This window comes from Syngnathus acus, chromosome 21 (assembly GCF_901709675.1).
Source record: "Syngnathus acus chromosome 21, fSynAcu1.2, whole genome shotgun sequence".
Lineage (NCBI taxonomy): Eukaryota > Metazoa > Chordata > Actinopteri > Syngnathiformes > Syngnathidae > Syngnathus > Syngnathus acus.
Window position 1 is genome coordinate 1,297,909 of NC_051105.1, and position 20,663 is coordinate 1,318,571.

General features: G+C 47.3%; 2 protein-coding genes across 23 annotated transcripts; one reads left to right on the plus strand and one right to left on the minus strand.

Moving 5' to 3' along the window:
* Window positions 1-1,152: 1,152 nt before the first annotated feature.
* lrrfip1a (leucine rich repeat (in FLII) interacting protein 1a) lies at window positions 1,153-18,747 on the plus strand. 22 transcript variants are annotated; one of them, XR_005101400.1, is made up of 27 exons: window positions 1,193-1,786; window positions 4,979-5,065; window positions 7,254-7,271; window positions 7,350-7,421; window positions 8,029-8,070; window positions 8,234-8,284; window positions 8,549-8,578; window positions 9,031-9,093; window positions 9,169-9,210; window positions 9,494-9,586; window positions 9,888-9,959; window positions 10,268-10,348; window positions 10,443-10,544; window positions 11,169-11,195; window positions 11,270-11,395; window positions 11,505-11,576; window positions 11,852-12,022; window positions 12,108-12,200; window positions 12,337-12,429; window positions 12,528-12,620; window positions 12,901-13,027; window positions 17,207-17,256; window positions 17,574-17,685; window positions 17,755-17,834; window positions 17,918-18,022; window positions 18,180-18,463; window positions 18,573-18,747. XR_005101400.1 is itself a non-coding variant. In XM_037280542.1 (26 exons), the coding sequence occupies exons 1-26, from the start codon at window positions 1,697-1,699 to the stop codon at window positions 18,285-18,287; spliced, it is 2,100 nt and encodes a 699-aa protein (XP_037136437.1). In that variant the 5' UTR covers window positions 1,193-1,696; the 3' UTR covers window positions 18,288-18,747. The 22 variants fall into 22 exon arrangements, 21 of the variants coding, with proteins under 21 accessions (XP_037136423.1, XP_037136427.1, XP_037136416.1 ...); XM_037280542.1 differs by having other exon boundaries at window positions 18,180-18,747; XM_037280521.1 differs by lacking the exons at window positions 17,207-17,256; window positions 17,574-17,685; window positions 17,755-17,834; ... (1 more) ...; window positions 18,180-18,463; window positions 18,573-18,747 and adding an exon at window positions 13,672-16,506 and having other exon boundaries at window positions 1,166-1,786.
* Window positions 18,542-20,577, minus strand: tyw5 (tRNA-yW synthesizing protein 5). Its single transcript, XM_037280555.1, has 8 exons — window positions 20,431-20,577; window positions 20,037-20,191; window positions 19,898-19,967; window positions 19,785-19,829; window positions 19,550-19,687; window positions 19,396-19,483; window positions 19,184-19,300; window positions 18,542-19,080 (listed from the first exon to the last, which is right to left on the minus strand). The coding sequence occupies exons 1-8, from the start codon at window positions 20,509-20,511 to the stop codon at window positions 18,818-18,820; spliced, it is 957 nt and encodes a 318-aa protein (XP_037136450.1). The 5' UTR covers window positions 20,512-20,577; the 3' UTR covers window positions 18,542-18,817.
* Between the last annotated feature and the right edge of the window lie 86 nt (window positions 20,578-20,663).

Below are 20,663 nucleotides of genomic sequence, written 5' to 3' on the forward strand. Positions count from 1 at the left end.
TTACTCTGTGTGTGTGTGTGTGTTTAAAGGCGGGGGTGGAGGGAAACTCGAGTATTCATTGGCGACCTCAGGAAGCTCCTTCCCATGACCTCAGTGAGGTTTACAAGTCCTGTGCTTGTCTTCTCCAGCTTCTGCAATCCTCTCATCTAAACAGAGAGAAGACAGAAGAGAAAGCACTCAAAGCGCAGCTGGTACTGGTACTCAGTGAGGCTTATGACGACATATTTACAAATGCACAACTCTCACTATATGGGATCATTTCATTATTTCGAATTTTTTTCATTTTGCACTAAATATTCCAGGCCAACCAGGAGATATAGTTGCTCCTATCACTTCCGTTCTACTAGTACAAATTATTAGTAAGACTGTTAATGCATACTACACACAATTAACGACTACCATCGCTGTCCTCATTACACCACAACTACTGCTTGCATATCCTCCCATTTCTACTTGTTTTTACATCTTCTCCTTGACCTTCATGCTCGTGGAGCTACAAGTATTCATCGCTATCTAAAGAATGTGGAAAGTGTTTGTATCTTATCAGATAAGTGCCTAGCATGTTAACACAACTATGGAATGCAATAACTCATTTCATCAGACATGCACGTAAACATACCACGTTGCTCACAGTTTGTGTAACGTTCCTCCTTGACACACTTTTGAGCTTGCCTGTCTACTGTACTGTTTGTTATTTTTGCCTGAATCCATCCAGAGTTGCACTTGCACAAAATGACCACCTGAGGTCGCCATTGGCTTTGACTCACTTGTGACACTTCAAACACTTGGCGTCATATTAAAAAAGAAAAAAACAATCGAGCGTTTATTTAAATAAAAATGCCCATATTTCATTATTATTATTAATACGATTTGGGGGCACTGCCTCTTTAAGAAGAGTATGTCTTATTTTAGAAGTTAGTGGCGGTGGACTTTAAAAATAGAATGGGATGATGCGTTCAAACGCCGTGTGGAATTTTAGAAGACTTGTTTGAAGCCTCGCGTACTCATTGTGACTTCATTGACTTGTTCCTGTGGTCAACGCGCGTGATTCATCACTACAAATGAACTGATTACATTTTTCCATACTGCACTCTGCGGGAGTCTCAAAGTGAAATAGTAACACCGTCATGACTCCAACGTCACTGCGTGTTTGTCCCTGCGAGTCGTGTCTGGGGTTAGTTGCGCGGGGTTGTCAAACCATCGACATATTCCCACGTTCATTGAAGGCAGCGTTATTGAGTGACGATTTGAAGTGAAGTTCGTCCCCCGCCCCACCATCGATGTTTCACTTTCAACTTCCTAACTCATCCTATTGATTTAATGTTGTGACTTTTAATGGCGCGGGCTTTCGTTTAGTTAATTTTCCGGTAGCGCCGTGGAAAAGGAAAATGCTTTCCCACGTGGGTAAGATGCGGTCATTTGAAATGGATATGGCAGCGAGCCGCGCGTGAGATTGGCTGCCGTCCGTAAAGTCAGGAAGACGCGTGAACAACGGATGTGTGACCGTCCGTGACGACCGCCGACGCGTTTTGTTTCGTGCCCTCGTCTGAAGTTGACGTGTGCCTTCCTCCGGCTTCCTCTGGCTGTGGGTCGGTCGGACACGCACCGGTGGCACCGATCGCGAACTCCCCACAGCCGCGCCGTTCCGTGCCGTGTGTGTTCGAACAGGTCCTCTCTCCCTCCCGTGGGTTCAAACATGGGCACCCAGGGCACAGGACGCAAAAGAAACAGTAACAAGGAGCGAACCACGGCAGAGGACGATGCCCTCAATCTCATCGCCAGAGACGTGAGTAACACCAATCTGTCCGTGAAAAGACTGCTTTGGGATTTAAAAAGAGTGACAAAAGTCCGTTATACCGGTGTTTTCCCCCCATGAAGAAAAAAACCTATTGTTTTGATTGTCCCAAAGGTGTTAAGAGCACAAAACGAGTCACCGGCCAGCTAATATTGACCCACGATGTGACTCACAGCAAATGTTCTGGTCGTTCGTCATTGTGTATACTTAAAGTTGAATCAGCCGGATATGAAAAGAGATTTCTCATATTGGGTGAAAAACAACCAATCGTTCTTGTTGTCCTCACACAAAATGACCTTCATGTGACCCAGACCTCTCAAGTGAGAAACAACAATTTGTTTTGAGCATCCCTAACGCAAGTTATCGAATATTTCCGCCAGACAAACATCCTGGTGTTTTCATATTTATTAAAAAACAACAACCCATTGTTAAATTGTAATATGATCTATGCTTTAGATGATTGACAGACTTTGTGGAACTGGCCCAGACCAGATTATTTCAGTGCATCCTAGTGAAAACCAACCAATTATTCACCTTGTTGTAATGTCTCCTAATATAATGTCAGTACGAGCCACCAGTGATGAAAATGATGTTGCTGTTAATCGGCAAGACACATGTACGAACTTGCACCGCAACCAGCTGGGAGTAACACAAGACTGCACTTGGCACAATTTACAATCTGTTTCTAAACACTTGTTGAATTCAGGTTAGGGCAGGATTTTCCCCCTCCACTTTGATGGGGACAAAGTTTTACATTCATACAGCGGTTGATGATTGTTTTGCATTATGCTCTGTGTTTGTGATTGCCGCCACTGAGCGCAATAGAAATGTATAGAATGGCAAGAAATAATCCAGTAAGTAACAGAATACACGTTTGTCACCAATTGTCTAGTTTCCCTAGCATGCTCGGAAGAGGCGAGCCACGGCCGGCCGGCCGGCGCCATGGCTCAAGAGTCTTTTCCTCTCGCCAGGCCTCACAATAGAAATAAATGGAACAGCAAGAATGAGAACCCAGTCAAAAAAGTCATTATTCTTTGCTTGCCTAACCAGTTATTCCTAACGGCCTTCCGTGCCCAATACAAAGCCACAGAAGAATGCGCAGAAATGCTAGCGCACCTTTTGAAGCGGCAGCAAAGTCAAGTTGCTCATACACTATGTGACCAAGCGGGTGGTGGTGGTCCAAACACTCTGATGACTTGGCCTCAAGTGTTTAAAAATAGCATGGCCGAAAGATCAGCTGTCGCAACACCCTGCTTTTGGAGGAGGCCAGTGTGGGACACGGCTGTGCCAAGTGGCCGCCGCTGGCACAGACCAACGCCCAATGCAGTGGAAGAAGAAAAATGTGTCAAGGACCAATGCGGTGGTTTGAAGCTGACATTTTTTGGCTGGGTTTCAGTACAAGTCGTAAGTGGGCCAAATGGAAGAAAAATGGTAGCAGTGTTTTGAAGTAGTCGGGAAAAATAACATTGCCACATCCGCTGCTTTTGTATGGGAAACAAAAAAGAATAAAAAGAAGATTAAAACGGGCAGGTTGTCCTCACTGGGAAAGCTCAGTGGGGCGTTTTAAGAGTATGAGGAGTGGATTAGTCTGGTGGGCTTTGGTGGCAAAACAAAACAAGCCAACTTGTTAATCATTACTGTGAGCGGGGACAAGCAAAGTTCATGTCCACCAAGAGCCCACATTGGGTTTTGTCGGCTTGGGGCCAACACGGGACTTGCGCCCCCCTAAAGCTGCTTGCCAGTACCGTTTCTCCTTAAAAGGATGTGGTCCATTTTGTGTTCGCTTCCTCTCGATGACATCATCTCATCAGATTGTTATCGCAAACTGCTTCCTGTTTATTTGGCCCGGCCAACAACTTGAGGAAGTGAATGGTCGTCGCTGGAGCTCAGGTGCTCTGACGTTTCGAAGTCCAGCGGAAGGTCTCGGATGAAATGAAGGGTTCTCAAATGAACGAGGAAAATAAAGTCTACATTGTAGTCCAAATCAACATTTCAGTCACTGACCGTGAAGCTTTATTTGGTGCCACGCACCACCTTTGTCTTGACGTTCACCCCGGAGGAAGAGTCACGTGTGTGCTCAATTATGTCCCATTTAGTCCATTGAGGGCAATATAAATAGCTGTCATGGAAGCAAAGAAAAAATGCAGTGCCACGTCTTTTGGCCTAGTTTGGCGAATCCCTCTTGAGGTGGCAGCGATAACAACTCCCAAGAAAAGTCACTCATTACGCTTTATTTTTTCACAATGCCACCAAGCAAGTTCAAGTGTGACAAATGATTTCTACAGCCAAGCTCACTAACACATTTGATATTTTGTTGAGTTACAGTTGGGAAAACGGGTGGGTGGCTACATCCGGCCATAGTCAGCCAACAAAGTGAGTTGACATTTCAAAGAAAGCCACTTCCATGGCCATTTAGCGCCGGTCCCGACACATTGTACTGCATATTTTCCTTCGTGGCGTACGGGAACGGCAGCACTCTGCGATCGTGCGAGCTACGCCGGTGACCGGCTGCTGCCCCGGACTATCAATTGTGCCCTTAAATGATCAGACGCCCTCGCTGATAATGCTAATCTCCGCAGCCGACACCAGCGCAGCTCTGCTTAGCTTTGACGTGATAGTGGTTGTGTCATTTCACACTTGATGGGTGGGCAGGCCCAACTATTTGGATACAAGCAATTACAAAGTCGATTTTCTGTAAGACGCCCAAAAGTAGTGAGTGTTGGCACTTTGTTGCTGCCTGCTAACGTGCTTGTGTGTTCCCGTTGCTTGGTCATGCTGAGTGACATGAAGGAAACGCATTAGCGCAATCAAAAAAAAAAAAAGCCCCTCCTTCTGCACCCCTGCCTGGAGGCAAAACGCAATGTCCACCGCAATGTTAGAGGAAGGAAACGCTGACGCATTCTTTTCGCACAAGTAGTGCTCTGAGAGCTCCTTTTAAGGAAAAGACCCTCAGTTCCATTCATTGGCGAGTAGAGCGATGGCAATGTTCTCTAAACACGACGAGAAATACATCCCATAATTCACAGATTTTTACCGTTTGGAAACAAAACGTTGAAGTAGTACAGATGAGTGGTGAGGTTTTGCTGTGTCAGCGCCTGCGTTTGGCATGTGTATAGATAGATCCAAATGCCCCGATCATAACCATTTCCTTTTCCTCTGTTTTTGTTCCTGTTGCCCCGACAGGCCGAGGCCCGACTGGCAGCCAAGAGGGCAGCGAGGGCGGAAGCCAGAGAGATCCGCATGCGGGAGCTTGAGAGGCAACAAAAAGAGGTAAACAAAATGACAATTGGCTCCAAATGAGCTTTTCTTTTGTCCTTCCAAATTGGGCCTGAGCCAAGTTTTGAACCCAGAACCGACAAACATGTCAGTGGCGTTATTTTCTGCATTCCTCACTTGTTGTTTCTGTGGCCTTTCTTTTCTGGTTTAGCACGTCTGATCTCTACCAAGGGGGCTTTTTTTAGCTCCCTATTATTAGCGTCACTTAATCTCATCCATGCAGACAGACCCCGCCCCCCCAATTTGCTGCGACTTAGCTATGAAGCGTTAGCGCCATTAGCCTAACAGGTCCTGAAGTCATATGCACGGGATTACTGACCATTGTTTTGTGTATGTGCGTTAAATCCCTTAACTCAGTTGTAAAGTAGCTTAGCAGGTTGGGCTCTGCGGTCCAAGTTGCAGTGCCACACTCAGTTTATGTTGTTGACTCGAGCAATGAGGGCCACGGCACGCCGGCCACCGTCCGTTAGGCCTTTCGTAAAGGAACGCTTTATGCAAAACTGAAGACTTGGACACGACGGCAGATGTCTTTTTTCAATTGGATCGAGATTGCTTTCCTGAATCCCGTTTGGATTTAAATTGCGACTGGTTCTGTTGAACAATGCGCTCTGTCCCGGTACCCTGATGTCTACAAAAACGGCCGGGCGTCTCCTAGCGGGGAGGAGACTGAGGGCGGCCTTCGGCAGGCGCCCTCGGAGCCCCCCCGTCCAAAAGGCCAGCACGGTGAGTTCAATAGCGTTTGTACAAACATGATAAGCTGATTGATTGATTGTACGACTCCGTCCATGAATGGGCTTACGTGAGCCACTTGGCTTTGGAACTAATTAGTGTCCAGACGCGGTTAAGAAAAGCTTTGTCTGGGTTTCTCTTGGGCTTGGTGACCCCGCCCCCTCAGACCCCAAATTGGAGAAACTGCTTGTGTGTATAGAAAATAATAGACAAAAGCAAAACGATGTCAGGATTTGGGTCCTACCTTAACTACGACATTGATGCGCCGTTCCGTCCCATCGTTGTAAAAATGTCCGACACCGACCTTCAGCACCCAAATGGCTGATCCGGGACAAACACGCTGTTGAACCGGCAACTCTGCCTCAGTAGCTCATCGGTACAACTTGACCTAACAGAACCGGAGCCAGAACATTGGCTTCACAAGGGCATTACTGCTATCCAAGCGAGTGTTAATGAGGTCGCGAAGGGGTAAGTGGCAAATCTGTTCCGTCCATTTATTGGGCAAGCACACTGTACAACAGAGATGCTAGTAAATCTGGATTGAAGTGCCGAGTTGCTGGGACGGAAAGGTTGGCAATTAGCACACTGGAGGCATTTCCGAGTGATACCGCAATAAAATCCAGGGGATACTCCTCTTCCAACTGATCAAACGGATCGTCATGACTTTAGTTCCATTCCCGATCGACAGCCTGGAACGGAAAAAGTGGCTTAGCCTAGCTTTGCTTAGCTTAGCTTGGCGATCAACTGCCTCAGTAAGCTTGCTCTCACTTGAGAGGTTCTGGCTACAAGCCATTTGGAACAGTCAACAACTTAGCCGCATGGGAGCCAGGGCAAAAGTTTGGCCGGCCGGCGGGAGGGAGGGAGGGAGGGAGGGAGGGAGCGAGCCCAATCTTACGGCTGTCTGCATTCAAAGTACCTGATGCGTGACAAAGTCCAAAATGTGTCACACGGTGATTGGCTGTTGCCTTTCATCCTCCCGTCACTATGACGACTATGACACTTTCCCTGAAGGAGGAAGATTGACAGAACAAACTGGCACCGCCCGTTCTGCGATGTTTGGAACAACAAGGTAGAAAACCGTAAGTCGAATTAGTTCTGTGACAGTGCTCGTATTGAGCGTTTGTGAAAAAATCCCCTCAATGACATACCTAATGGATTGTCTGTCCTTGTTCTTCTTTTGTGTGATCTGTCGATGACGTGAAAAGCATCTTATTGGCACAGTAGCGCCACCAACTGATCTCGTCCATCCACTGCAAGGAACCTAATGTTCAAGGAAGCCTCTTGCCTGTATTGAAAGCATCAGCCTTCATTTGTTACTGGCTGCTCTTTATTCAGTTGCCATTTTCTGACTGGTTTATTTCTGTTTCCGTATTTTTTGACACTCTGGGATCTCTCTCTCTCTCTCTCTCTCTCTCTCTCTCTCTCTTCTGCCCCGGTTGCTGGTGGTGCGCAGATCTTTCAGGTGCAGAAGGTACGCTTGGTATTCAGTGTGTGGCCAGTAAATATTGACCACGGTTGAAGTGTTCCATAACTTTTTTTTTTTCTTTAGAAATATTACGGCTTGAATCCTAAAGCAGATGACCGATCAGACAGCAAATGGGGCGATATTGAGCAATGGATGGTAGCGTTTTTTGTCCTGCGGTGCCACTAACTTTTCATTCACTTCCATGCACGATATTGTTTGGAGTTGTGATTTGCGGTGGATTTCTTCTTGTTGGTGTCCCCCTTTAAAAAGCAACACCTCAAAGCTGGAGCTCGCCTGGGCATCTGCCCTCTCGGGCATCTGCCCTCTCGCGCCCTCGCCCTCTTGCTATGGCCAGCATGCCGTTTGCTGTGTCTGATTTCTCATGTCAGGACTGAGTTTCACTTTCACCAGCAAAGTTTATTTGACTGCACGCCGATTGTTTGACGAGAAGCGCAACGAAAGAAAAGTAACTGTCAAGAGCGCTTGAAGTCCCTGTAAAGTGAAATCAACTTTCTGAATTCACTTTACAGGCTCCTTCATTTCTGATTTATGGACTGAGTTAGTTGTTTGAGGTGAGCTATTACTAATCCTGATGAAAGCAAGCAGAACTTGAGTGCTGATCAAAAGTGTCACAAAGAGCCCGTCCAGCATCATCGAGTGCTTTAATGTGAACTCTTTCAAATCCATCGTGCGCGTGTGTGTGTGTGACCTGCGACTCTTCATCTCCTTTTCCCTTCCTTCATCTTTTGCCACCGCCATGCAGGAGGACAGTGAGCGATACTCGCGACCTTCGCACACGCATACGGTTTGTAGACCACGCGGATTTGTACAATTGTTGACATCTTGCTTCCACAAAGTGGCAAAAATCCAAAACTGACTGACTGACCGATGATGATGGGGCGTAATTAATATTCATTGACAAAAGGTCATCAGCCCTCCTTTTGAAACGTGTCTCGTTTCTCTCGCAGCTTTCAGATGACGACGAACGGATGTCTGCGGGGAGCCGAGGCAGCGCCAGGGTCAGTATCAAATCCATGTCAACACGTTTTCAGATTTCAGTGTGTGGCTATCGTCGAGAATTTCGATTGGTGAAAACACATCGTGCCAAGGTTCGGCGGATTGTTTGCTCAAGGTTTCGATTGTCTTGATGAAGCTTTTCTTGCGTCGTTGTCGATTTGATGCAAGGATGCCACAAACGCGTCAAAGGACATGCAGGAGTTGTTTGAACTCGTAGGTTGCTTTTTAAAAGTGGCACACTTGATGCTTTGGTGTCTCTTGCACAGTCGGAACTTGACGCAGTTTACGGTGCCGGGGTAAGGTCCGACTGTGGACTGCAAGACTTTGAACGACATGATCATGTGCTGTGCTGTGCTGTGCTGTGCTGTGCTGTGCTGTGCTGTGCTGTGCTGTGCTGTGCTGTGCTGTGCTGTGCTTCCTTTTTTTTTTTTTTTTAACTGTCTGCGCATGACTTGTGAGCTTGGTGTATAACACCCAAGCCGCCAGTTAATTAATCTTGACAGTTGCTGCTAACTATGAAGAGAGTACTGCTGAGTTTCACGTTCCTCTTTTGCACATGTTCACACCGTGTGACTCAGAATTTTTTATTTATTTTTTGCTGATTGTGGATATCTCACATTTGGTGGCCTTTTGGTGTTACCTTGGCTGCTTGACAACCTCCCCCCCCCCCTCACATGCGCTGCATGCCGCTGTGTGTATTTCTGAAAGCTTCTGCTGATCTTTTTTTTTTCTTTCTGCCACACTCAAGGGCTCGTCCTTGCTCTCGCATAAGTCCAAGAAAAAGAAGAAACATAAGCACAAAGATAAGGACGTATGTGATTGTCTTGGTAACTGCTGCGGCTTGGCCTAACCTTTGAAAAATGACTTTTGCACTCTTGCCTTGTAGAGGAACGGCCACGATGATGAGCACAGTGTTCTATCCAGCCGGGTTAGTAGTTGTCAAAACTCAAAAATCATTCCGTTTCAATCGCATTCGAGGAAATTGAACTCGTAAACTCAGTAAGTGTCATTTTGGGGATGACACGTAAATGTCATGTTTCCAGGCTGGGTTGATATGATAAGATTCACCTTGTGACCCAAATGTGACCCGTCATCAGGGGCACTTCTTCCTGTTCATTGGCAAAAAAAAAAAAGTAGCGCTAATTCCTCCAACGACAGAAAATGGTTCCCCGGTCTTACTGGCGATGTGGTATGTGGGCTCCCTCTCTCAGGCATCGTACGCCGCCTCATCTGACATGTACAGCCTCAATGGCCTGTCCGCCGCCGCCGCAGGCAGGAACCCGGCTTCGACTGGTTCCTACCAGGTTCGTATGGAACAAAGGCCACACACAAAAAAAAAAGGGCTGCCCTCCACTTGCACTTCTGCTGGGAGACTCTTTGGCCAACATCACACTTGGTCAGCCAGTCATATCGCATCGGACTTTTTATGGACTGGAGCGTCATCAGTGGCATCGTTCTTAAGCGCCTGATTGAGGGCTTTTCGGCAAACGTTGTGAAACGGAGCGCTTTCTCACCACTGAATAGAAATGTGTGAATGTGAACATGCTGAATTCAGCGTGAGCAAAAAACGGCCTTGTGGTCTCTATCATGTCGCATGAAATCCAGAGCTCCTTATACGAGGACGGGCTCTATTCCGGGTCGCGCCAAGTGTCCGGCTCCAACTCTGGCTCCCATATCGTAAGTCTTTTTTTTCTTTTTTGAGGCATGATGGAATTTTTGGTGTGGCGTGTGAGCTAGTTGAATGATGGAATCATTGTGGCGTGTCATTTGGTTCTTTGGTTTGAGAGCCCTAACAGTGCGTAACTGATGCTCGCCACCAGACGCGGGTCGGGCTCACACCTAAAAAATGAATTTGTGACTAGCAAGTAGGCAGAGGTTTGTTGTCGTGCCACCAACGTGCTTGCATCTGGTGCTAGCCTGAGCATGCGTGTGTCCGTCGCTCCACTACGGCCGGTCGGAAGCCCTAACGACCGTTTCTTTGACAGCCAATAGAGTACGCTAGCTACCGCAGCAGCTCCAACTCCAGAACTTCCAGTCGGGCCAATTCTGCCCGTACCAGCCCAGTGGTGAGCCTTGCCTGCAACTTTCAAAGATTGGAATATTTTGTTGTTGTTGTTGTGGTGTCAAGCCCGTCCGTCCTTCCGTCGGTGACCCTTCTAGGACGAGCGCGGTGGCTCTGTTGCCAGTCTGTTGAGAAGCGTTTCCGGTAGCAGGGGACTCCCCAGGGATCTGGCCAATGTTACCATTCCCGATTTTTTAGACGTGAGTTGTCGCCTACCACGGGTGGCCGCTGTTTTTAGTCTGCCGCGTCCTTCCTTTTCATCATGCACTTAACCCCACAAAGGTCTTTGTCTTGTCTTGGTGAGTTATGCGTCGGACTGAAATCACTGGAATGCTGAATGCTAAGACATTACCCAATGGAGTGACTCTGACTGAAAATGTGACCGGGGCACCTCCGCCATCAAGTGTGAATTTAACCCAAGTTTTGTATGCTGCCTATTTCCGCTAATGCACAGGTGTCAAACGAAAAATTGCAAGCAATGTCTCTATTTTGAAGTGACGACAATTTGTCATTTTAGTCATGACACAAAGTTGATGCAAAATTTGTCTTGGCGGGCCACATGAAATGATGTGGCCCCCGGCCGGGCCTCCCCGGCCGGGCCTTGTGTTTGACACTGATACGCTAATACGTGTGTGTGTGCCAGCTGCTCTGTCACAACACCCCTGAACTGAAAACCTGATTGTTTTGAAAGCGTGTTTGATGCCGAGTGACCCGAATGAAGGATTTGAGTCCGGTTTGTTTGTCGCATGGTTGCGGGCGGGCCCAGCGGCCGGCCTCCGCGTCAGCCTGACTTTGCTCTCATTGCTTTTTATCTTGCTCCACAGGTAGACGACAGGGATTATCCTGAGAAAGTAAGTGGAACAACAAAACGCTAAGCAGGTTCTCGCGCTACCTTTTTTTGATTTGCGCCACTCGCGTTTTGCAGGGTTCTCGAGCGGCTTCCGCATTAACGGCGACCACTCTCACCTCCCTCGGCGGGAGTTCCTCACGGAGAGGAAGCGTCGAGAGCGCCCTCACCGTCGATGCGGAAAGTGCCACAAGGGAAATCAAGGTAGCGCAAGAGAGCGAGCGTCTCTGTAAAGGCGTCCGCACCTTCCTTCCTTCCTGCTTTGCCGCCACCTGATGCGCCTCTTGCTCTTTGCTGCTGCGCTTTTCACCAGGAAATTCATGAACTGAAGGATCAGATTCAAGATGTGGAGTCCAAGTACAGTCAGAACCTAAAAGAAGTCAAGGTAGAAACCCGAGACTGTTTGCTCCCCGTTACGGTTTGCGCGCCCGTTGAGAGAAGCCAGTAGACAACTAAAACTCTCGCACACTTTTCTTTTTCATTTTTATTTTATGGCTACTTAAGTAATGCTCTTGTCATGTGTCCCATGTTAGAATGTGTGCTCATTGCATCAATGCTTTCTCTCATTTCTACGTTTCTGCTTGCACGTCTCGCGGAACTTTACAGACGGAGGAAGGTGTTGGCTTTTCACTTTCCTTTTCTGAATTCTTTTTTTTACAGGAGGCCTTAGCAGAGGTGGAGGAGAAGTACCGCAAGGCCATGGTGTCCAACGCCCAGCTGGACAATGAAAAAAACAACCTGATGTACCAGGTGGACACGCTCAAAGACTCGCTGATGGAACTGGAGGAACTCCTGTCTGAGTCAAGGCGGCAGTTCGAGGACAAGCTCAAGGTACGGCGCCACGTGCTCGCAACTCTCGACCGCGCTTGGCTTTTTTCTGCACAGGGTACATTGAAATTGTATATTGTGACTGCAGGATTTTGAACGTGAGCAACACGCCCACAGTGTGCTTCAGTTCCAGTTCAACGACATGAAGGAGACCCTGAAACAAAGCGAGGAGCTGCTAAATGTGAGCGTCGACTCGAGTCAACGCGGAAGCGGCGGGAAACTTGCATGCCGGGATTTCATCTCACGCACATTTTCCTTTCCCCACATCAACTCTGCTTCCTTCTCCGTTGCTCTTCTTTCTTCTCTGGTCACTGTAGGAGATTCGCCAGTTGCGTTTGAAGCAGGAGAGTTTTGCTAGGGAAATAGCCGATCTCCAAGAAACAGTGGAGTGGAAGGATAAGAAAATTGGGGTACGACCCAATTGTGTATTTGTGTCATCTTCTCGGGCCGCCGGCATGACGTCTTGTCTTTCGCTTTCCTCTCCGTTGTCAACTGCAAATGTGCTCAGGCCTTAGAGCGACAGAAAGAATACACGGACGCGATCCGAACCGAGCGAGACGATCTCAGAGAAGAGGTGGTGAAGCTGAAAGATATTCTGAAGGTACTCGGGTTGTTCTTTGACCTTTCTGAGCGAGTGCAGTCTTCCGGGCTTGGTCTTAAAACGTGGAAGTCTCAAGCATGCTTGCTGGCAAATGAACGGGAAATCTGGACTTTTTGCTTTTGGGCAAATTCCCGAGCTTCTACTTTGACCTACGCCTAGACAATTGCCATGGATGACGCTGAATCGGCATTTTTACACCTGTTTACTTTTGTATCAGTACTCCTAAAGTACAGTCGGTCACAATTGAAGGGTATGTGAAGCTTGTGACTGTTTTTGCCAGAAACACGGAATAGTGCTGGGACCCGACCTGAGCGTCAACGGCGACGCCAACGAGACGGAAACGGACGCGGCCGCCGGCGGAGACGGCGCTTCGCCGAGCTCCCCGGCGGAGGGGAGCAGCGTGCTTGGTAAAACAAATCATCTTTCCTTCTTTTGCATGGCTTTCCAATAACCCAACCAAAAGATGTTAGTTTCCAAAATGGACACTTGGAGTCAATTGAGGTAGAACAAATTCAACTCGGATATTTTGTGCTTTTGGACTATCATCTTGAGTTTTCATGCTCCCTCTCTTAGTTGTCTGGCAGATCTTAAAGAGGAACCACACACTGCCAGTACGAGTTGCTCAATCAGACCTTTTAGATCTTTGAATGACGTTGATTAGATTCTGTGAACGTCCACAAGTATGGGTAGTATTCATTCAAATAAGTCAAGGCTTCTCAAAGTGTGTGTAGTTTCTCTTCAAGTGACATGCTTGGAAAAAGGCACTTTCATCCTTTACAATCGTTTGAAATCTTCTTCTCATCGTACGTCCAAATGGATATTCTTGGTGCTTCTCGTCAAAATCTCAATGGCAATGTCTTCTCCCTGCCTGCCTGCCTGTCTTCTACATGTCTCGTGCTCCCGCCCGGGGTCCTCCTCCTCCTCCTCCCTCTATGCGGTTCTCTGAATCAAGCAGGTTCTTAGCTTTGTCTTCTGCCGCTGCGCTCCTGCTGGAGGTTTCTCTTGAAAAACGCTGTCTCCGTATCAAAGTATGCTCTCCGTGATTTCTCAGGAAGCTCAGACGACTCTGGGTTGAGAAGTAGAGGCAAGGAAGCGGTGGATCAAGAAGAGCGCGGACAAGTGTTTGAGGAAGGCCAGACGAGCGCCGCCGATAGGCTCTCGGACACTTATGAGGCGTCCGGCTCCGTGAAAGAAAAGATGGCAAATGCCGTCGTTCAAGACAATGACGCAACGGGTCAAACAGTCACGCGAGTCAACTCTGATTTAGAGGAGACAGACGCAATAATGAATGGTAATTTGATAGAAGCTGTCCAAGAATTGTGCCCCCAAGATCAAACAAGTCCCCAAACAAGTTGCCCAGTAGGCGCTAATGAGTCCGAATCAAGTCGCCAAGAACAAATGAAAGATTCCGAATCGTGTCCCCATCTGGAGCTCCTTCATGAAGAGATGGGAGACGTCGTAGCTTTTGAAGAAAATTCCCAATCGTGTCCCTTAGATGGTGAATATGCTGAACCGTGTCCCCGTGTGCAAGGCGTTGGAGAACCTCAGTCTGGTCTCCAAGCAGATTTGCAATCATCTCCTCAAGAAGATATTCCTCCATCTAAATCCTGTCAAGGGGAAGATGTCAAAACATCTCCCCATGGAGATGGGAAAGATTTCGAATCAAACATTCAAGACCCAGAATGGTGCCCCCAAGTAGAGGTCAAAAGTTCTGAATGGTGTCCCCAAGTGGAAGATGCAAAGGATGACGGACAAGAAGACGGAAATGATTCGGAACCGTGTTCCCGAGTACAAGTCGGCCAAGACTCGCAATCTGGTCCGCGAGTCGTGGAGGGCATCGCTGAACTGCAGCAGGAAACTGCTGAAGCAAGCAGCGGTGACGCAGAAACAAATGTCACCAAGCCTGCCGCCGGTAAGAGCGCAAACGTCCGTGGGAAAAAGAAAAAAAAGAAGAGGAGAGGCAAAAGGAAAGCTGAGGAACTAAGTCATCAAAGGGACAACAAAGGAGGAAATGGGACCACGGAGCAAGACAAGCTCCAGACAGAAGGCGCAGGAGCACCATTAGCAAACGCAGACTGTGCTCACGACATCCAGTGCCTTCAAGAAGCCACTCAACAGGCGGAGCCCGCAAACCTTCACCATCTCCAAGAAAGCACGACGGCGCAAATGCTCCATGCGGATGAGCAAAGCAGTCGACATTTGGAAATGGAAAAAGTAGAAATAGTGCAAGCGCAAGCTCCAAAAGAAAGTTTTGATTCTGCCGAAGCGCAGGAAGGATCAGATCCCATTTTGGACAAAGACGCCATTATAGATGACACCACCATCGTTTCAGGTCCTGGTGACACGACCTTTGTCCAGAATGAAGTTGAAACAAGTTCTCCAACGCTCAACGATAATAAGGAAGACTCCGTAGGCCAGTTGGAAAGCTGCGACGAAGCGGCCTCAGAAAGTCACAATCGGGTGTCTGTGACGTCTCCCGACGACATCGGCGACGGTCTCCAAGACTCGTCGTCATCGTCTGCGCTACGAGCCGATAGCCTCACGGAGGTTGTTTTCAAACAGCAAACGTTTACAAATCAAGAGGATGAGGAGATCTTGAAAAAGGACAACGACCACTTGCTCACTTTTGTCCAGCCGGAGAAATCCTCGCATGACCTTGACGAGGAGGAGACTCGGGCCGGACTCGTTGCCGACGGACGGACTTTGCTTTGCGAAGATGGTTTTGTTGACGCTGCCTTGGACACGCTGGAGTCGCAGAAAGTGAGCCATCAAGTCACGAATGAAAACCTAGCTGCTGCAGAGGAGCATGAAAGCATGGAAGGTGACCATCAAGCCGCCGATCTCCGCGCCTGCCAGCAGGACAGTGGGGAGGATGAAGATGAGAAAGGGCATTCCTTTGATTTTGACGACATGGACCTGGACACCGCCGTGGAGACGCTGGGAAATCCTGAGCGGCGGCGAGTTGAGGTGGGAGATGAAGACGTCGCATCAGATGAGCTCCAAACCGACAAGAACAGAAAGGATAGCGAGGCGGTCGCACCAGAGCAGACAGATGTTGAGATGGCCGTGGAAGTCCTGCCAGATGAATGTAGTAAGAATAATAATAATAGCAATACTGAAACGCCAACAACGCGGAGAGATGCGCGTGGAGCCGCACCAAACGTTTTGACCAATGTAGAAAGCCACGGGAAGGACGGCCAGCCTTCCAACACTGGACTTCCGCAAACCCCGGGCGAAGACCAAATCCCAGCTCAGGCCGCGCCGTTAGCGGTAGATAGCGTTGAGAATGCGCAAGATGCAAGCGCCACCCTTAGCAACATGGAGGCGCCCGTCTCTGGAAAAGACAGCAAGAAAAATGGAAAGCAGGGAAAAGGCAAGGGCAAAGATGACTGCAAGGTGACTTAGAGCTTACCTTTCAAAATGACTCTCCGGTGTGATAGGCAGTTTTTTTTCTGATTTGATTGATGGTTGCATAGCTTTAGAATAGACATCATGAGCTTTATTAGTTTTATTTTTTGCAAGTTGTATGTGGCAAAAAGCAATGAGAATGAAATTTACAAGCTTTTTCAACAATGCTGTTGATGTTTTGGGGTCCCTCTCTCTATTTGAGGGAGGAACTTGTTCAGCTCTTTTTGATGATGAAGTTAAATCATACAAAGTGGAGAAAAAGCATTTTTCTATGCAGGTCAAAATCAAACATGCTTGTCAATTCAGGCTGTAAATTTCACCCACGGCAAGTAGGGGAAGTGTTCAAGGTCAGGGGTCGAGATGGGATTGGGTCGGGGTTAGGATAGCAGCATGCACATAACAATGCATGTTGCTTTTTGTTGCACTTACTGAGTGTGATCCATCCACAATAATAAAAAATATGAAACAGAAAAAAAAAGAAATCTACTCGTCATACTTGTGAAACATTGTCCACAGTGAGCCCCCTGCCTGTTTGCACTTCGGCATTTTCAAATTTACATTCATAGTTTTTGGCACCCTATCTTGATATTAGTGGAAAATCTGATCGATATGCTGGTACGTATAGCAAAGCAATATAATTATTACTTTGGCGCCATCTGGTGGAAGCATAGTGTTGATGTTCAGTTTACTGTGCTTGTATTTCCTTCCATGTAATATTATTTAAATGCCAAAAAGTACCGTTTGTGTAAAGTTCTCGTATTTGCCCATGTGTGATGTTCTCTTTTGTGGATGGAGCCCTGTCATGGGGAGTCCACTGTGTTGTTGTTGTTTTTTTTGCGAGTGTGCTGTAGTTGCCTGTGCCGTGTGCCCTTCTCTCCTGAGATTGTATGCATGTTAACCGAGCTCGCTCCCTCCCTCCCTCACGCTCTGCTCCGTCAACCCCTCCATGGATGCCTGCACTTTTTGCATGCATCTGCCTCCCAACCAAGCTCCCCCTCCCACACCGCATCTTTGGCCCCGCCCACTCCTGGTATGTTCACTTCGTTATTTTATTTCTCCTTGTGCAGTTCTGATATGTAGTCATGTTAATCTTGGCACATCCCTGATATTCTTTGTGGCTTGCTGCTAGTTGCTGCAAAATTGTATTTTTTTTTTTTCCCCCTGCCATGTCCTTGCAGAGATTCGTCTCAGGAAACTTGTGGATGAGCGGGAAAAAATGATAGCGCAGGTAAGTCATTGACATTTATTTTCCTCTAAGAATATGTATTTAATGCATTTCTAGATCATTGCTGAACGTTGCAAAGCTGCTCTGAAGAAGCCCTTTCAATGGCTAACATGGAGGATTTGTCAATAATATTGTTTGCAGCAATTCTTATCCATTTACAGTACAGTAAAATGAGATTCTTACAACACTAGCACGGACTGCAAATTGCACAAATATAAATAGGACTACTATAAAGCCACCGATTGTCATTTTATCCATCCAAGTAGTTTATTGTGATCTTCCATGTTCTCCCCCCCCGCCCCTTCTTGCTATGTTTTCAGATCAAGACGCTAAAAGCTCAAGTGGACCAGAAAAATGGCACTGATGGCAGTTTGAGTGCAGAGGGTGAACTTTTGGAAAACGGGAGCGATCCCAACATCGTTGAGCTGCAGAGTAAGCTTGCACATCCATCAATGTTTTAGCTGCAATTGACCAACATTTTGTGTTTGTTCATTCAATCAGGAGATTCCAGCAGGCTAATAAGCGACATGAAGTTCAAACTAGTAAAGGCAGAGCAAGAAGTGACTGCACTAGAACAAAACGTGAGATCACAAACATGGAAACATAAAGGAAATCTTTTTTTTGAGTTTTTATTATACAGCGTATTTTCTTCATCATTGCGCAGGTGAGCAGACTTGAGGGTCAGGTGAGCCGCTACAAGTCAGCGTCCGAAAATGCAGAAAAGGTAGAAGATGATCTCAAAGCGGAAAAGAGGAAGCTGCAGCGAGAGGTAAGCTGTTTTATTGCAGTCGTTGAGCTTGAAATCCTTCCTGTTTTCACAATCGTTCAAATTGACAGTGGCAAACAAACTATAGAAAAGCTTCCATGTAGCTAACTTAAGCATACAGCACATTGAGCCAGCCATCTGCCCACTTTGGCTGTCTTAGTTGCGCTCGGCACTGGACAAGGTGGACGAGCTGGAGTCCAACAACAGCCACCTCAATAAGCGGCTGGAGAAGATGAAGTCCGGCCGCGGCATGGCCCAGACGCCGTAGCCCAAACCGTACTCCTCATTCATGCGCCCGCCAGCTCTCGTTGAGTCCGGTAAGAAACCAGGAAGCTGCTTTGAGCGGAGGCTCCACATGAACGCCGACGCGCATCCCAGGCGCTCTGCTCTCCTCGCCTTTGGTTTACCGTAGCGTCGCTGTCAACGTTTTAGGAGCGCCAACGAGTGAGCGTGTGCTTTCTGTGTGTCTTTGTAAATCAAAGAGCACATTTCTGAGTGTTTTTGCCTTTTTTTTTTTTTTTTTTTTTGCTCACTTTGCATTTCAACGCCAAAGTATTTCGATGATACTGATGAAATGTGACATCCGGGACTCAAAGCGGTGAAGACGTCAAAGACACTGAGGGAAATGCTGCTTCACTGTTTACAAAAAAAAAAAAGCTTAAATTATGAATGTGTCAAACAAACAAAAGTTATCTTTGTGCAATAAAGTGTCAAAACCTTTGCTGCAATCTTGCCACTGCCTTTTTTTTTTTTAGGGCCTGAAATGTGTGTGCTTTAATGCCACTTTATAGCGTGAAATCACTCCAAGTCCACCTGTGGGCACAACGTTCGCTCACGGATTCGCTGAATCATGCGGCGGCCGTAAAAGTCAGCGTAGTCTGACGGCAGTTCGTCAAGGCAGCGCAACGCCCTCTCGAGGCCTTGAAGGGCGCGACTCGCAGCCACGGGGTCTTTGTTGCCGTACGGGTCCTTTTTGTCGTAGCTGTCGGCGGGGAGCTGGCGCCAGAAGACGTTGACTCCCACGCCGAACTGCAGCGCCAGGGTGTTGTGGAACCACAGGGCTGCCAAACATACACAAATATCATTTTCTGCAGCTTACCCGTAACCCTAACGAGGGCAAGCGCTGTAGAAAATGGACAGATGGGAATGCTGAAGGTGTTTTACCAGGAATGAAAAGCAGATCTCCAGGCTCCAGCACGCATTCGTATCTCACAGCCTTCACAAACTCAGGATACAAGTTCACATCGGGCGAGTCAATTTCCAAGACTTCGGATTTGTCACCTAAAAGAAGCAGAAGATGTAAAAAAAAAAAAAGAAAAAACGGATCCACCACCACCAACCAAAATGTCAGACCTGGATAATCGTGACCCACTTGCCTGTCAAATAGAGGTGCAATGCATCCCGGGGGCTGTAGAGGACAACTCTCTTCCTTCCCGTCACCTGAGCCAGAAGGTTATCCATCACCTGGACAGTGTGAGGCTTGAATGTTAAACAGCAACGGTTCATTTCCCTTTCGGCTTGTGCACTCACATCATAGTGTGTCCACAGCTGCAGATGGCGGGAGCTGATGCGGAAGACGCTGGAGAAGAACTGACCAGGATCAAAGAAGTTTGGGATGTGAAAGTCCTCTGCTAGCTCAGGGAACTGTTTATGCAGGTCAGCTGGCTCCTGAGGAAACACGACAAAGGCAGAATGCAGCAAATTGCTTCAGATACCGGGATGGCTACATGAGATCTAACAGATGATAAAGAAGCGTAACAAGTACCTTTCGAACATCTTCTCCCAGGGACCGAAGGTAATAGCTCTCATCCTGAAATGAGATTTCAAATGTTAGAGAATGTATTTTGATCGTCATGCTGAGCATGAATCCAGACGTACCTCACACAAGAAGAAATCTGTATGTTTCTCCTCCGACGTTCTTTTCACAAATTCATGGAACGGAAGAGTCCTGTTCCCCACCACGAGGCATGTTGACCAATGTGTTTGAATCACTGCTTTTAAGTGCAGATGAGCTCACCTGTATACAAAGTTTTTTTTGAGGAAGTTCATCTGTGGTAAGCTGGAGACATGGATCTTCACTTCCTTGTCACCTCCCTTCTGGGCAAGATACTCCACAGTCCACTTGTCCACGCAGGGACCCAGAGACACTCCTCGCAGCACAGCAGGAATACGCTGGGGGGGGGGGGGAAAGGGAGGGTGTTCAAATGCTAACACAGTACAACGGTAATGTTTATTCTGAGAGGTAAACTGCTATTGAGGCAGACATCCATTTGCCAAAAACCGAATCCCCATTGATTAAAAAACAAACCAAAAATACAATAGTATTTCATATCACGTCTTGGAGTTACTCAGGTACTACACTAGTTGATGTACAGGGAGAATAATAGAGTGAGTGAAGTTGAAAACATCACCTTTGGATATATTTGTCGGAGAAAAACATTCCTGTCCACCTCTGTAAACACTGGAACAGACATTTTCATCTGAGTAGCCATTTAAACATAAACTGGAACATAAATGCCATGTACATGACAGCACACTGTTTTGTGTAACATTCACAGTAACCCGCCGGCAACAACAGTTGTTCCGGTATAAAACAGGCTTCATAGTGAACTCTAAAAATCTTATCCATCCATATTTATATGAC

Coding starts and splice junctions, on each gene's coding strand:
- lrrfip1a (XM_037280521.1), top strand. CDS start 1,697: ATGGGCACCCAGGGCACAGGACGCAAAAGAAACAGTAACAAGGAGCGA. Junction 10,349..10,442: donor CTGCCCGTACCAGCCCAGTG/GTGAGCCTTGCC, acceptor TGACCCTTCTAG/GACGAGCGCGGTGGCTCTGT. Junction 10,545..11,168: donor CCATTCCCGATTTTTTAGAC/GTGAGTTGTCGC, acceptor CTTGCTCCACAG/GTAGACGACAGGGATTATCC.
- tyw5 (XM_037280555.1), bottom strand. CDS start 20,511: ATGGCTACTCAGATGAAAATGTCTGTTCCAGTGTTTACAGAGGTGGAC. Junction 20,192..20,430: donor TCCGACAAATATATCCAAAG/GTGATGTTTTCA, acceptor CCCCCCCCCCAG/CGTATTCCTGCTGTGCTGCG. Junction 19,968..20,036: donor AAAAAAAACTTTGTATACAG/GTGAGCTCATCT, acceptor GGTGGGGAACAG/GACTCTTCCGTTCCATGAAT.